Consider the following 14,367-nt stretch of genomic DNA (forward strand, 5'->3'; position numbering starts at 1 on the left):
AGGCTGAATTTTGGGAAAGAGACTTCAGATACAGTATTAGATGACCTCTGAAGTCTATATAAAAGAGACTTCAGATACAGTATTAGGGGACCACTAAGGTCTATATAAAAGATACTCAGTATGCAGTATTAGGGACCACTTAGGTCTATATAAAAGAGACTGTCAGTACAGTAGAGGGACCACTAAGTCTATATAAAGATACTTCAGATACAGTATTAGAGGACACTAAGTCTATATAAAGATACTTCAGATACATTATTAGGGACCACAGGACTAATAAAAGAGACTTGGATACAGTATTAGGGACCACTAAGGACTCTATATAAAGAGACTTTGGTACAGTATTAGGGGACCACAGGTCTATATAAAGAGACTTCAGATACAGTGTTAGGGGACCACTAAGTCTATATAAAAGAGACTTCAGATACAGTATTAGGGGACCACTAAGGTCTATATGAAAACATCCAAAGAGCACCATGTCATGGGACCTTAAATTCAGCACTAAAACATGGGGCAGTGGTGCGCTTCAGCCTCTTGTAGCTGAACTGCCAAAACAATTTTTTTAAAGGAACTTTAAAAGCCTTTTTTCCCACCTGTTTTTAAGTCGTGAACACTGGAGAGAACAAAACCTGGATCAGACTGGATCACCAGAAAATGTTTTCTCCCCTGTATTTCAGGGCTTCCATAAGTACCTGTGTGATGTCCTGGAGGCCCAGATGGGTTATTGATTAGATGTGGAGGGAGGTATTTATCATAGTGCCCATGCTGCTACTGGAAACTACTTCAGACAAATCATTTCTGTATCATTGTGGTCTAACCCTCCTAGAAATAGATCCTCAAATTTGTGATTGAGTGCTCAGGGTCTTGGTGCAGTGATTCAAATGAACAATCAATTCAGGCGAAAACAATTTGAAGTGAAGATGCTGATATTATTACTCCTGCTGTGTGATTATTATCATGCAAGCCAATTGTCTGCTTGGATTAAGGGACGAGCCCCTGATTGGTCGGAACGGCGGGCTACTGACTTGGTGTTTGTACGGGTGTAGGCGCGCCGAGCCTGCGCGGAAACGCCTGGTTTTTAACAGCCGCTGCAAAGCAACCAGTCTACAACTGAAACTCTGGTAATAATACATCTCACCAATGAACACATGAGATACCAGCTCTATATGGAACAAACTCCTTCTGTACAGTCCCTACAGAAGCACAACTGGCAGATGTTAAAGACATGGTTTATAACATTTACTGTTCTCTGGACATTTTCACTGGAGATTGTTGTTGCTAGCATTGAAATGAGGGTGTCAAACCTTGTCGTTAGTGTCTTGGACGTAGGCGCTGTGTCTCCACTTGGTGAGGACGATGGGCTCAACGTGTTTCCGGTCCAGGCTGCGACTCTTCAGAGCGTCCCCAGGCGGCTGGGGAGGGGAGTGGTTGTACTGGAGGCAGGGAACAGGGCGTCATTAGGTATCAATGTACTTTTTTTCTAACCCATGCAAACATATAACACAGCTAGGACTTTACCTTAATATAGTAATCATTGTTTATCAGTTTTCATCTAAGTTACAAGTGAATATGTGTACCAAAGTTATAAGCACAGCATCACCACTAACATAAATATGTGGATAGAACTAATCTACTGAAATAATGCAGAATATTATAGATATAAAAGTGCCAAAAACAAGTGCAGGGACTGAGCTTTCCGTCTTCACAATATTGCATTTTAATGCTAAAACTAATTTAAAATAGTGCATTTTCAACACAAAACGTTAACAACTTTGATAATCAAGAAATGACCTCAGTAAATTTATCGGGCATTTCCAAGTTCCAGCTCCTATAACGTGAGTGTCTTACTTACTAATGTTGTTTTAAATCACTGACAATTGTTGGACAACAAAAGCAACTTTAGGAAGGGTTCAAACTTGTGGTGGGCCCTTTTTTTTTACACTTTTTAGAAGAAACAATAATAAAAACAAGCATTGCAGCCCTTCTACACTCACTTAGGAAGAGTAACTGTCTCATCCCTGTGTAAAACTGCCACGTTGATGTCCGCCATCTTCAGTGTGACTGTTTTTTACAGTGACATCACTTTATTTGTGGGTATAGAAGTTGACATTTCAGTGTCACCCACACCTGGGATTTTGAACTGTACACATGCTGACTTTTATCAGTTTGATTAAGTGGAAGGATTGTTACACAGCCTCACCTTCGGCAGCTCCCATTCAGACCTGGAGCCATCCGCGCTGTAGTAGTACGGTCGGCCCTGCTCATCGGTGTGTTTTAACCACTGGCGGTGAACGCACGGACAAACACGAGAAACACAACACTCATTAGTGTGCGTCCTGGCATTACACAAGTATTTGTGCACTAAAATAAAACCTACTGACCATCAGACGCACTTTAATGTTAGTGTTCTTTATCATATAAAGATGTCGCAACATTGTAATGATGTGAAAAGTCCTGCACTTTTTAAGTGTAAGTCTTCCCTTTTTATCTGCATGTGTGACTCCAAGTTTTCTGGATGATGGAGGGATGAGTAAATGGCTTGAAGTGCACTATGAGGAAAATGGCAGTTTTATTTCCCTCCTTTCTTGAGTAGTGGCAATCATTCTGATGCTGCATCAGTGCTAAGGAAACATTAGAGTTGTGTGATAAAGGAGGAAATTGACCATCCAACTCCACCAAAAATCTACTCCCACATGCATTCCCAGAAAATCCCCATGGTAGAGAGACAGCGGAGCAGCCCTGTGCAGCCGGTACCTTCTCATTAGTATAGTCGCTGATGTAAAGCGTGTGGCCGTGCTCGTCCATCTCCTCTGACCAACCCAGCGGCGGCGAGCCGTACTGAAAGTCTGACTGGCTAGAGTAGGTACTGAAGCAGGCGTCCTCCGACGACAGAGGCTGGAGTCGACCGATGGAGAGCGAGAGGAAGGGAAGGAAAGACGGCGAGAGGGAAAGAGGAGTGGTCTATCAATAGACCAGAGAGGGGGAGAGAGAAAAGAAAGGGCATCTTTCACCATGGAGTTACAGGGGGAAAAAAGACAGGCATGCAGCCAGAAACAATAAATCATCAGAAACTGCCCAACACCACTTTATTATTATTATCATTAGTACAGAAAACCAGGAGGCCCATAAGAGAGCTAAAAATCAATAATGTTCAAGCTTAATTTGGGGGAATGTGGCGTAAATCTGAAGAGTTGACTGACAAAATAATGAAGTAACAAAAAATAATAAAGAAATTATAAAATTAAAATAATTAAGAAACAGTGACTGCTTTTTGCCTATAGGAGGCAGTGCGGTACAACCATTTCATGCAACCGAGTCAAAACCATAGGTGACTCCCAAAGGACTCGGTCTAATATGACATTACACAAAGTGTGTGTGTGTGTGTGTGTGTGTGTGTGTGTGTGTGTGTGTGTGTGTGTGTGTGTGTGTGTGTGTGTGTGTGTGTGTGTGTGTGTGTGAACGTTGATCACAAAAATTGAATGAACCAAAACTGCAATAAGTTTTAAGCAATATCTATTATGCAAAAAGCTGCATGTGACAAGCTGTATTCTGGTGAGAACCAGTTTCTTTGCACACTCAGTTTAGGGGTAATACTTTACTGAGTGAATTAACTTACTTAATTATACTTTATCAAGTTAAACTAGGATTCTGAATGCATGACATCTAAAAATTGAATCATACTTCAGAATAGAGGTCAAGGGAAAGTTATAACTCTGTCAGAAGGTGTTCAGAAAGTACTGTTTGTTATAAACCTTGTCTAATAGGTTCAGATAGAAGAGAAGATCTGGGTCGCCCAATTAAGATGACCGTTACACCTGCTTTCTGTAGTTACTAACCAGTGTGAAACGACAAGGGCCCTTTGGATGGACAAGAAACTTTGCAAACTCTCCACATTCCTCAAATTCCTACATCCTCCACTGTCATGTGTGGTACCTGTATAAGCAATGCTTTAATTTCAGTAGCTTTCTTATGATCTCTTGTACCAACGACTGACCTTTATTATTACATAAAGGCCTCCCCTCACTTTGATGACAGTACGTCGTCCCACCTTTAAAGGGATACAATGCAGATTTGAATCCAGCTCTGTGTCGCCTTTGTGTGGCCAGTCTGTTTAGATAAACGTTTGGCTTCCTTTCCGCGGTGCGGGTGCATAGAGCTCACAGTACCAGCCCTCCGCTGCTCTGCTCAGCTGGGAGCTTCCTGCGCTGCAGCCAGAGAGGGAAGCCACACACCGCTCATCTGCACACACTGCCAACACTGCCATGACACAGACCTATACATGATAGGCGATTTGCTGTCTGCGCATCGATAGGTAGGGTGCAGTGCAAAGCGCAGCGCAGGAATTCGTCATTGAATACCTGCTATTTCCCACTGCTTGGTAACAACATTCTGTTATCTCATTGGTTGCGCTTTCGAAAGGTCAGTGGAAACTAGCTTTAAGTTGAAATAATTTGAACTTTGAGCGCAGTGCAAAGTGGCAAATCCAAGCCGGGGTAGAGCAGCGCAACTTGTATTCTCATATGATGTGTGTTGGTATGTGTGGGGTCATCTGAGCCTCTGTACATGTACACGTACCTCGGAGCTCTCTTCTGCGCTGTGGCTCTCTCCTCTGGAGCTCCCAGAGCTGGTGTCCCTGGCCCGGGGCGGCTTCCAGGTCCTCTCCAGTGTGCAGCGGTTGTAGTAGAAGTGCCTGCCTGTCGAGTCCTTGTAGGTATCCCAATCGCCCATCACGTGGAGCGGGGAGCCGGAGGGAAAGGGGGGCAGGTTAGTCGTGGTGATCTTCAACTCCTGGAGGTTGGTGTAAACAGGAGACTCGGGGCGGCCGTGGCCTGACGAAGATACCGTCTGAAAGGGAGAGAAAAGAAACAGAAAGATGGAACTGGGAGTCATTTGAGAGCGGATCTAAGTCTGAAATACACTCAGGGAAAAGTTCCTCGACAGAGTGTGATGTAGAAATTCACAGCTTTCAGTGTATAAATCAACAGCTGCACAGCAAGCTGGCAGACATTAAAAGGCCTTAAAACACATCAAACACCCCGCCCGCACACTGGAAATGCCATGTCCCTACTGAGCTCCACGTGGAGTCAATCGCTTCATCTCTGCGGTGTTTGTGCTCAACATTGAGTGGCATTGGGGCATAAAGGAAGTGGCTGAAATGTCAAATGTCTGTAGTTAAAGCTGACACAGCCATTAATGGCCGCAGAGCCAGAGCCCTGAATGAAGGAGAGGGGAAGGAAGGGCTGTTGGCAGTGACTAAAGTCAGGTAAAAACAAGGAAGTAAAACTGACTATTAAGACGTATTGTTAGGACTGTTTGTCATTCTTCCATCTGCGAACAGAAAAAACTGTGAAGATCTACAGAAAGAAACTCAAAGATATTCAATTATATGGGTAAAAATGGATCCCTTTATTTGTATGATGATTTGCATAATTATTTGCATAATTATCCAAATAATTTTGCGGCCTGACTATACCATTAGAATTTCGGGGTGTTAAAATTATAGCTATGTAAATGACTATTGGTTATGATGAACATTAAATTTGAAAAAAAAGACCCAGTTTAAAACAGAATTTATAAATGAACAAGGAACGTTCATATACAGGAAGATAAAAATCCCAACAGTTCTCTTGATACTGACAAATTGTAATTCTTTTTCATTATCTGCTAAATCTTGATTAATTGACTTGCCATAATTTCCTGAAGCCCACGTTGATGTCATTAAATTGCTTATGGTCCAAAACTAAAAGATATTCAGTTTACTATAATAAAAGACAAAGCAACATAATATAGGACAAGCTAGAACCATTGAATGTCTACACAGTTTTGCTTTTTAAACAAAATAGTCGCCTATTCTGTCAAATGACTGCTCAATTAAATGCCAAACAATCTCATCTTGAATTATTGGCATCACTTTTTAGATAAAATGAATGCTTTCAGTGTAGATTGATAGCAAACCTTACAGTTTGTTCCCGTATCCAGTCAAAGAGCAACACTGTTGGAAAACACAGTCCTCTCAGGTCCAATTCAATGGCTGGTTCAGGGGAGTTTTATTCACCGCACAGTGGAGACAGACGTTCACAAGAAGCAGTAGGATTCTCTCTGACCAGAATGAGTCTTCTGGCCAGGGTTTTATACAGCGTTACAGGATGCAACAGAATAACAAAAGCTGACAAGACATTCACTCAACAAAACTGAGTAGATTTGCATAGACCCAATATCGTCTGCTCAAACTTAAAAAAAAAAAAAAAAGAGGTGTAAATTCTGCTGAAAATCAGCTTAGGCTCTAACCATCAGGTCTCACTCACAGTGACCAAGTACAATGCTTTGTTTGAACACTAAGGAAGACAAAAGACAATCAGACTTAATTAACAGGACAGGAGACGCTAAAAGTTTGCCGATCAGAGAAAATAATAGGAACTTAATCAGTGAGCAGATAAGAGGATATCAGGATAAAATGACATTGAAATTGTTTTCTTCTACAACAGCCAGCACGCTGCCTCTAATGACAGAGCATCCTTCTCCAAAGGACGGACCTGCCACTGAACCAGACAACGGGCTGCTTGTCATGACTATTTCATACTGGAATTACAAAGACGCTGCTTGGCTGCAGACCCATAAATAATGACAGTGCCCCGGGGTTCCCAACACTGGCTCTGTGAGGCTTTTATTGCACAAGGATCAATAGGGATGAAATGTGCCGGGCCTGAGTACCCAGCTGGAGGTACCCCTGAGAATCCAATATTCAGTGGACTAGATGACGACTGAGCAGTGTGCTGCTATTTACAGTGTCACTGCGCAACAACAAAAAAGGTGGACAGCGCATATATTTTTAAGGGGATTTTCCAGCATAGAGGAATTTTTGGTCCCACCCAAAGAGGTTTTAGCCAGCACCAAATGAAAATCACCAGTGCAAAACAAATTGAGAATAAAAATAGCAATTCAAATCCTCTCCAAATGTGTTTAATAGCAATTTACTAAACAACCGTTAAACAAGCAGGAAGAAAAAAAAACAAGTAAGAGTGCTTATTGTAGTTTTTCCCGCTCGCTGTGCTGGCTCTCCCGGTGATATTAATGGTAATATTTTACTTTTTTTTTTAACCACTTTTGTTAATTGGGGTTTCATTTAGTCAAGACATGATAGACATTTTTGTAAATGCGTAGATTTCTGTCAAAGTAACACAGACTCATTGGCTCATTCTGAGTCAGGCAAGACCCTGTTTACTTACTATTTAATCCTGTCATTTACCGTTGTTTCTTCCACCCGGGAGGAGCCAGCATATGACAGAAAGTCATGATAAAACAGGGAAACATTCTTTGCTTCTACCATCAAGCAAAGATGGTCTTCCAAAATAAGACCTCATTCACCAAAAACGCTCTGTAATGCCAGCGTGCAAAAACAGTAGAGTGTGACGCAAGGTGCAGCTTAAGAGTTAAGTTATGCTCAATAAATCACTATATACCAAATATTACCTCTGGCGACGAGCAACTAGTGAACACACCACCTTCTTCATGTATTGAGATTGCACGACAAATGCTTCTCCTCAGACGGATCATTGCCATTGTCCCTGCTAGATATTTGGATCTGCGCTCAGTGTTGACACTGCTCTGTGGTCTTCCTGTATGATGCTAAGGGGAACATGTGATGTGGTGCATGGATCCGTCAAAGGGGAAGTCCTGGTAGTCAATCAACTGTTAAAAAAGCCAGTTCGGTCGTATCCCACTTCAGTGGCAAAACCACATTTTCCTTTAAAGGCTGTTCTGAAATTAAACTTCACTTAAGTGGGAGGAAGCTCTACAACATTCCACTACATTTTTAAAGAGATGGTGTTTCCAGCAGAGCTACGGTGCACAGGAAATATTGGCTTGTTACTAACTTAGAGCTTGGAGCTTATTCCCCGGGGGTTTTCCTTGGATTGGGGTGGCACCTGGATTGTGGTTGTAGCTGCTGCTGTATCCTGCTCTACGCCATGCACTGCTAGTCATAGTTCTATTATGTTTGTGACTATAACTGCCGCTGTTCATCATAGCAACTGCTATAATTATTTGTTATTAAAAATCTGCATCAGTGTCTCTGTGTCCCAGCCGGCAGCGGCAGATGGCCGCCCCTTAAAGAAACATTTTATATCTATTAAGTATAGAGACAGCTGGGTGCAAATATAAGGAGAATACTGTGTATTTTGCAGTCAAAAGTCGGAATTTTGGGAAGGAGACTTCAGATATGGCATTAGGGAACCACTAAGGTCTATATAAAAGCATCCAAAGAGCACCATGTCATGGGACCTTTAAATTGCAACTTAACAGCAATTTCAAATAGTGTCCTATTTTTTATTCTTTTTTTCTTTTCTCAAGATTCATTTTAGTTCTTTTTCCTTTATTAGATAGTGACAGTGGATGGACAGGATAGGTGGAAGAGAGATGGGGGATGACCATAGACAGTTAAAGAAGTGGACCAACAGATCTTGTTGTTCTGGACGGAGACCAGTGAAGGAAAATAGACGCACTTTTCTGGTGAAGGCTAAGCGTCTTCTGGTAGCTGTGCAAAAAGAAATCTCAATCATTCCCAATCAGCAGAGACGGAGAGCGTATGTATATGTTGGGAGATAACATAGACACAGGCTAATTATTGCTAACTAACATACTAGTTAACATTAGTAATTAAATCTAAACAGCTGATGTAAGTCGAAACTGTCTGCGTGCTTCTCCTGACAACACGGTGATCTGTTGACTGTGCGGCGGTAAGTCGTGTGGTAATGACACAATCGTTAGCCTATTTTTACAAAAACGTCTGTTACGGAGCCATAACGTGAGCTAGAAGGTAACAGAGCCTTTTATACATTGTTGTGTTTCTTTAGAGGTAAGCAACGGACAAATAGAGTCTTGAAATCCTTCAGATGTAAAGTTATTCATTGTCAAAGTGGCGCCAAAATGAATGGGAGTCAATGGGATGCTTACTGAAGGTGATGGCTTCGTAGCATTAAAATGGCGCCATGGGAGCTACACTCAGAGAAGAGAGGTTTACCCCCTTGGGGATGATACGCAGTAAAGGGCCGCAGCTCGGACTTGAACCCGAGCCGCTGTAAAGAACTCAGCCTGCACGGGGCGCACGCTCTTACTGGGTAAGCTAGAAGTAGACTCGTTGGCTGATAAAATATTTGTATCATTGGTTTTGAGATGGTTTTATAGGCCACGAGGTTGTGAAACCCTCTCAGTATGAGTTTCATGTAAAGTCTGAGCGTAACAACCAGTACAACGGCAGTTAGGTCTTCGACTGGTAGCAGCATGGCGGGCTATGTCAAATAACAGCACTCATGGTGTAACTACAGGCTGCACTTCCAAGTTGGCTCATTAAAAATGCACAGGGTGTCTTCTTAACTCCATTATAGCGGCGTGATATTCCTGAGCAGCTGTTGCTGGACATCTGCTGTGAACAGACTGACCACCTAATCAATACTGAGCTGTAGAACCACTGAACCACAGTGGAACATTAAAAGGCTGGCCTCTAACACCGAGGGAGCAGCACACTGTGCTTTAGTCCAGATGTTCAGAGGTCTTACCGTGTACTTTAGAGTTGAGAAGTGGCAGCAGTTCCAAAAGTAAAAGTCTTGATCTTTTTGTCAATGTTCACACTTGGCGTCTTTTTTTGGAGCCGCCAGCGTCTGTTTTACATTATAATCCTATGGGGTACACAGTGTTTTCAAACGCCACGGCAGATGGGTTTTTCCGCAGCTCAGACTGTCTTTTTGAAGTTGGACGATGAAAAGCGGAATAGCGAGACCTGTCGTTTCCCTAACAATCTAACGTTAGCAGTAGCACCGCTCCCTCTCTCTGTTCTTTCTCTTGAGCGCTCAACGGCTTCGCTTTATCTTGCACCGCTCCACATAGCCCTCTAGGATGCTGTAGCAGTATCTGTTGTTATAGCAACAAAAGACGCACTATGCTGCATTTTGGAGCCAAAACGCTACCAGCTTTATTTTGTTTGTTTTGTTCTTTACAACAAAAGCGCCCTAGTCAACTTTTTCTTGTCAAAAAAGACGCCAAGCGTAGGTAAAACGAGGTGGTGAGCAGTTGGATAGACATAAAACCCCAACATTAGCGCACTATCCACCAGCCAATCGCTGACACAATATGCAAGTGGCTGGTAGATTTGCTTCACTCGCCATCCAAAGAAAACAATGACAATCTATTGAGTGGCTGGTACAATTTGAACATTCACTATCCATTTTGCTGGTGGATGAATAAGTCAATTTTGCACCCTGCATGAATCTCTCCGGGTCAAATCCTCATTTTTAACCCTTGTGTTGTCTTCCCTTTGACCATGAAAACATTTTCACCCTTATCTCAAAGTTTTTTCATGAAGTTTTTGTATTTTTGATTTTTTTCCCACCGATTTTTGCCGCTTTTTCCCAACATTTTTCACCCATATTTCGACTTCCTTTATTTCAGATATTAAAAAAACCTTTGCAAACGGGTCAACAGGACCCAAAGACCACATTAGGGTCAAAGAAGCAATTGAATTAAAAAAAATATTGAGTACTGATAAAATTGATAAAAAGCCGAAAGTACGTGTATATAAATGCAAAAAATGTTAATTCAAATAAAACACCTCGATAACAAAACCAATCATTGAGCTTAAAATGATGGTGTATGGGCTGCGTGTGTTGAGTGAAAGATTAAAATCAATCTTCATGGAAATCTACTACATTGGGCTTGGCAATATGGAGAAAATCAAATATCACAATATTTTTGACCAAATACCTCGATATCGATACCGCAACAATAGTGTAGTGTTGACTATTGGTTCTTTCACAAAATGTTTACACAATGAGATTTTTGATAACTAATAAGCAGTAATGTGGATATAATGATATAACGTGGGTAAAGGCAAATAATAGATTCATATTTACAACAGTCTGGTAAGTTCAGAAAATGACATGACTTTACTGGAATGCAGCCTTTAAAACCAGGAAAAGACAACACTTATGCAGTATTACCATATCCAAAATGTTAGACATCATCTATCAAGATATTGATATAATATTGATATATTGACCAGCTCTAATTCAGCGGTTAAAAACCCATTCAATGTTAAATGAATTCAGCAACCATGGCGTGGCATTTTATTCCCGATTGCAATGACAAGGCATTCTGACTTTGTTCCATTCACTAGAAAAAAGATATGACCTCTCGGAAACAATGTTAAAATAATACAAACTGATGTCTATCACATAAGAATGCAGTAAACGCTGACGGACAATTGAGTGGCAACCACTTTGATAACCAGTTGAGTAATTTATCAAGCAAATATGTTATATGTTCTCTGGGTTGAGTGCCTCAAATGTGAGCATTTGCTTCATTTCTGTTTGCTTTTTTGTGACAAGTTGAATATCTTGAGGTAATAAATCCTTTGGGGCTCTGCGAGAGGCATTTCTAACGTTTTTCTGGCATTTTGTAGAGTAGACGACTAAAAAAACCTTGAATTCATTTGGCAAGACATTTAAAAGTTTACCAATGCGTGTCGGCTTGAGCCTTCCTCGGGGTGTCGCGCAGTTTGATTAATTTGTTGAAGACCTCAAACTGAATTGGTCTGACCGATACAACCAGTAAGCCTCAAACACAACAGAAGTCAGTTGCAACCCCTACTGTACAGTCTGCAGTAAGAAGCAACGAGTCTGAGGGGACACTACACTGCGGCAGCCAATAAGCACTTCTGATGGCAGCCCAGCATACTCCTAATTTCCTATTTCAGGCCAGAGCAGGAGTAAATGAGTAGAGAATAGCAAGGCACTCTGCCAGTTCCAGATAGGAGATCTGCCTAGTCTTATCTGTGCCGCCTGCAGCTCTGCGGTGGAATAATAATCAACGGGTCCAGTGCTCTTAAGCCGAAGAGAAGAAGAGATAGAGAGGGAAATGGGAGAAAGACTGAGGCACTGATCGCATCACAGCTAATACTAGAAGGAAATGGCTGCAGATGCTTTGGCATCACAGTTTATATTTAGACTAGTGTGGTGTTGTGTGAGATTGAATATTGTGTTCATTGTATGCAAAGCTGTTGTCCTGATTCACATAAAGTTGGGAGTGATACAGCTGAGTGGCTTTTTCAAAACGCAAAACAAGGCTGGATCCTAGGGTTTGCACGATTATGGCCAAAATGATAATCACGATTATTTTCACGATTATTTGTTGATTTTACCCAAAACCAATTTTATTGTCGCATAGGCTATTTATAACTGCGAGAGGGAGTGTGATGGACGCTACTCACAGAGAGACGGCTGATCATTATGAACGGGTCCAGCACGGGTCGAACGGCAGATACACACGGCGTGTGTATGAAATGTCTGTATCTTCACTGTGCTGCAGTTTTATTAACTATGATATTCTGGCCATGGGTCACATCTCTGGCCAGGTCCAGGTCCCGGTCTCGGTCCAGCAGCTGCGTCTCACACGCTGTTACTCTACCAACTGAAGTTAGCTGCATTCAGTAACTTCTTCCGTGTTCTTTGCCGTGGCGGCCGCGATAGCAGAGTTACCCGCGGAAACACTGGTACAAATACAGGTTTGCCCCTGATACTTAACAATATACAGCTGTGTTGATAAAAAATTAAAACTGTAGACAAATATCAGAAGTGTGGACCGGCGCTGTGTGGCGGGGCGCAGAGAGTAAGAGGAGAGAGAGTAGGACGAGAGAGCGTAGAAAGATCCAACACAGACACGGCTTTACAGACGAAATGGGTCATGTAACACAACATTAAACCGTATCCATATAAACAGCATTGTAGTGGATGCGAGGACATTAGCACCGGTGCGTCCTAGAGGAGCTAACAGCTAACAGACGCTACTAGCACCGACTAGCACTGGTCACCGCTGTTGAAAAACAACAGACGGGACAAAGTGTTGCGTTTAATGGTAAACTGGTAAACCTTGAGACTGACGTATAACCGACTGCTATCTGTTGAGTTTTCCTCAAGCTACTCTGTCCTCTGTGACTGTCTACATCTAGAAACTTAGCTGCACGGGGTGCAGTGAACTACTCTGACTGGCTCATGAGCAGACGGCTTTACGGAGCGGGAGATGGGCTTTGCAAAAAACCCGGAGCGTTCTATGAAATGACGCTTTATAAAAAATAATCGCTCGATCACGCAAATTTGATCGTGGGAAGTCCAAATCGTGATCGCGATTAAAATTCGATTAATTGTGCAGCCCTACTGGATCCCATCACAGTGGTTTCAGAGGATCTTTTTAGGTGGTGTTGGGGCACACAGCACCTCCACCACGACTGAAATCCAGAGCCAGTCTCCTGCAGACAGACCCACCTCTCCAGACAACCAAAACAATAGAAAGGCCTAACATCTGGAAAGAGGAATGGAATCAGCCAAACACACGAGCCCAGGACTGGATGTGAGAGAGGAATTACTCCGACTGAATGTCTCGCCAGGGGGCCGGACCTCCCATGGCTAACCTTGAAGACCCTCAACAGACTACGAGCGGAACAGGGGCGGTGCAAAGCACTTATGAAAGCATGGAACCACCAAACAGAAGACACAGGCAGCTGTGGAGCAGTACAGACAATGGCCCACCTACTGGAGTGTGCAGTCCAGTGCAGCCCCCCAGGACCTGGCTGAACAGACCCCAAAAGCTGTGACCAGCGCCAGATATCGGCAGAACGACGTCTGAAATTGCAACGGACTCAAAGAAGAAGGTGGTGTTGGGACATTTGGTCCAACGTCTGGTTTCCAGATTGCTTATCTTGTCTGACTGGTAAGTTAAAATATAGTGCTATTAAAAGCGGCCAGTTGATATATTAATTGATTTATATTGACAAATAATTTCAGGAATACCCCAGGCAATACCTTAGTTAACAAATAAGTAATGTATTATGTTTTTAACTGACTTATGTTGACTTGATCACATTCAAACACGCAATGGGGAACATTGTAACTTTAAAAAACTATATGACAACTAGGGCAGCACAATATATCTTTTTTTATCGTCATAGCAATATCTATTGGCACATTAAACCCATCGTGAAAGGCTGGAACACATCGAGAAAGACAGCGTTTTTTTGAATTAGTTGAAAGAAAATATCAGTGGAGTACTGCACTTTAAAATGTAACAGTCATCCTTTTTTGTAGTGGTGCCTTTTATCTTCAATTTGTTCAATAAGTCAATGTTGGAAATGATTTCCTTTCATTTGTTTTAAAGGCATTTCAATTTCACTTGGAGTGAAACATTTTTAACATTAATAGGATCAGTAAAGTTTACACACCCATGCTAAAGTTGATTAAAAAGAGGAATAAAAAACACATCTTTTGGAAATTGATCTTAATGCCTTAATTTAAAAAAATAGGAAAATCCAACTTTTTAAGGACA

General features: G+C 42.0%; 1 protein-coding gene across 13 annotated transcripts in view; it reads right to left on the reverse strand.

Annotated features, from left to right (window-relative positions):
- The window catches only part of LOC116698784 (rho GTPase-activating protein 12), an 81,354-nt gene that overhangs the window by 17,353 nt on the left and 49,634 nt on the right, over positions 1 to 14,367 (reverse strand). For 3 of the 13 annotated variants that reach the window (XM_032530944.1, XM_032530940.1, XM_032530939.1), the window contains exons 3-7: positions 4,576 to 4,845; positions 2,755 to 2,961; positions 2,201 to 2,281; positions 1,305 to 1,433; positions 1,026 to 1,088 (exon numbers count right to left, since the gene is read on the reverse strand). In XM_032530944.1, coding sequence (XP_032386835.1) covers positions 1,026 to 1,088; positions 1,305 to 1,433; positions 2,201 to 2,281; positions 2,755 to 2,961; positions 4,576 to 4,845 — 750 coding nt within the window. Of the gene's footprint in view, positions 1 to 1,025; positions 1,089 to 1,304; positions 1,434 to 2,200; positions 2,282 to 2,754; positions 2,962 to 4,575; positions 4,846 to 7,470; positions 7,622 to 14,367 lie in introns of those variants that run through there. The other 10 variants (XM_032530947.1, XM_032530945.1, XM_032530946.1 and 7 more) reach the window with 7 other exon arrangements.

The sequence above is a fragment of the Etheostoma spectabile genome, chromosome 12 (genome assembly GCF_008692095.1).
Source record: "Etheostoma spectabile isolate EspeVRDwgs_2016 chromosome 12, UIUC_Espe_1.0, whole genome shotgun sequence".
Classification (NCBI taxonomy): Eukaryota; Metazoa; Chordata; class Actinopteri; order Perciformes; family Percidae; genus Etheostoma; species Etheostoma spectabile.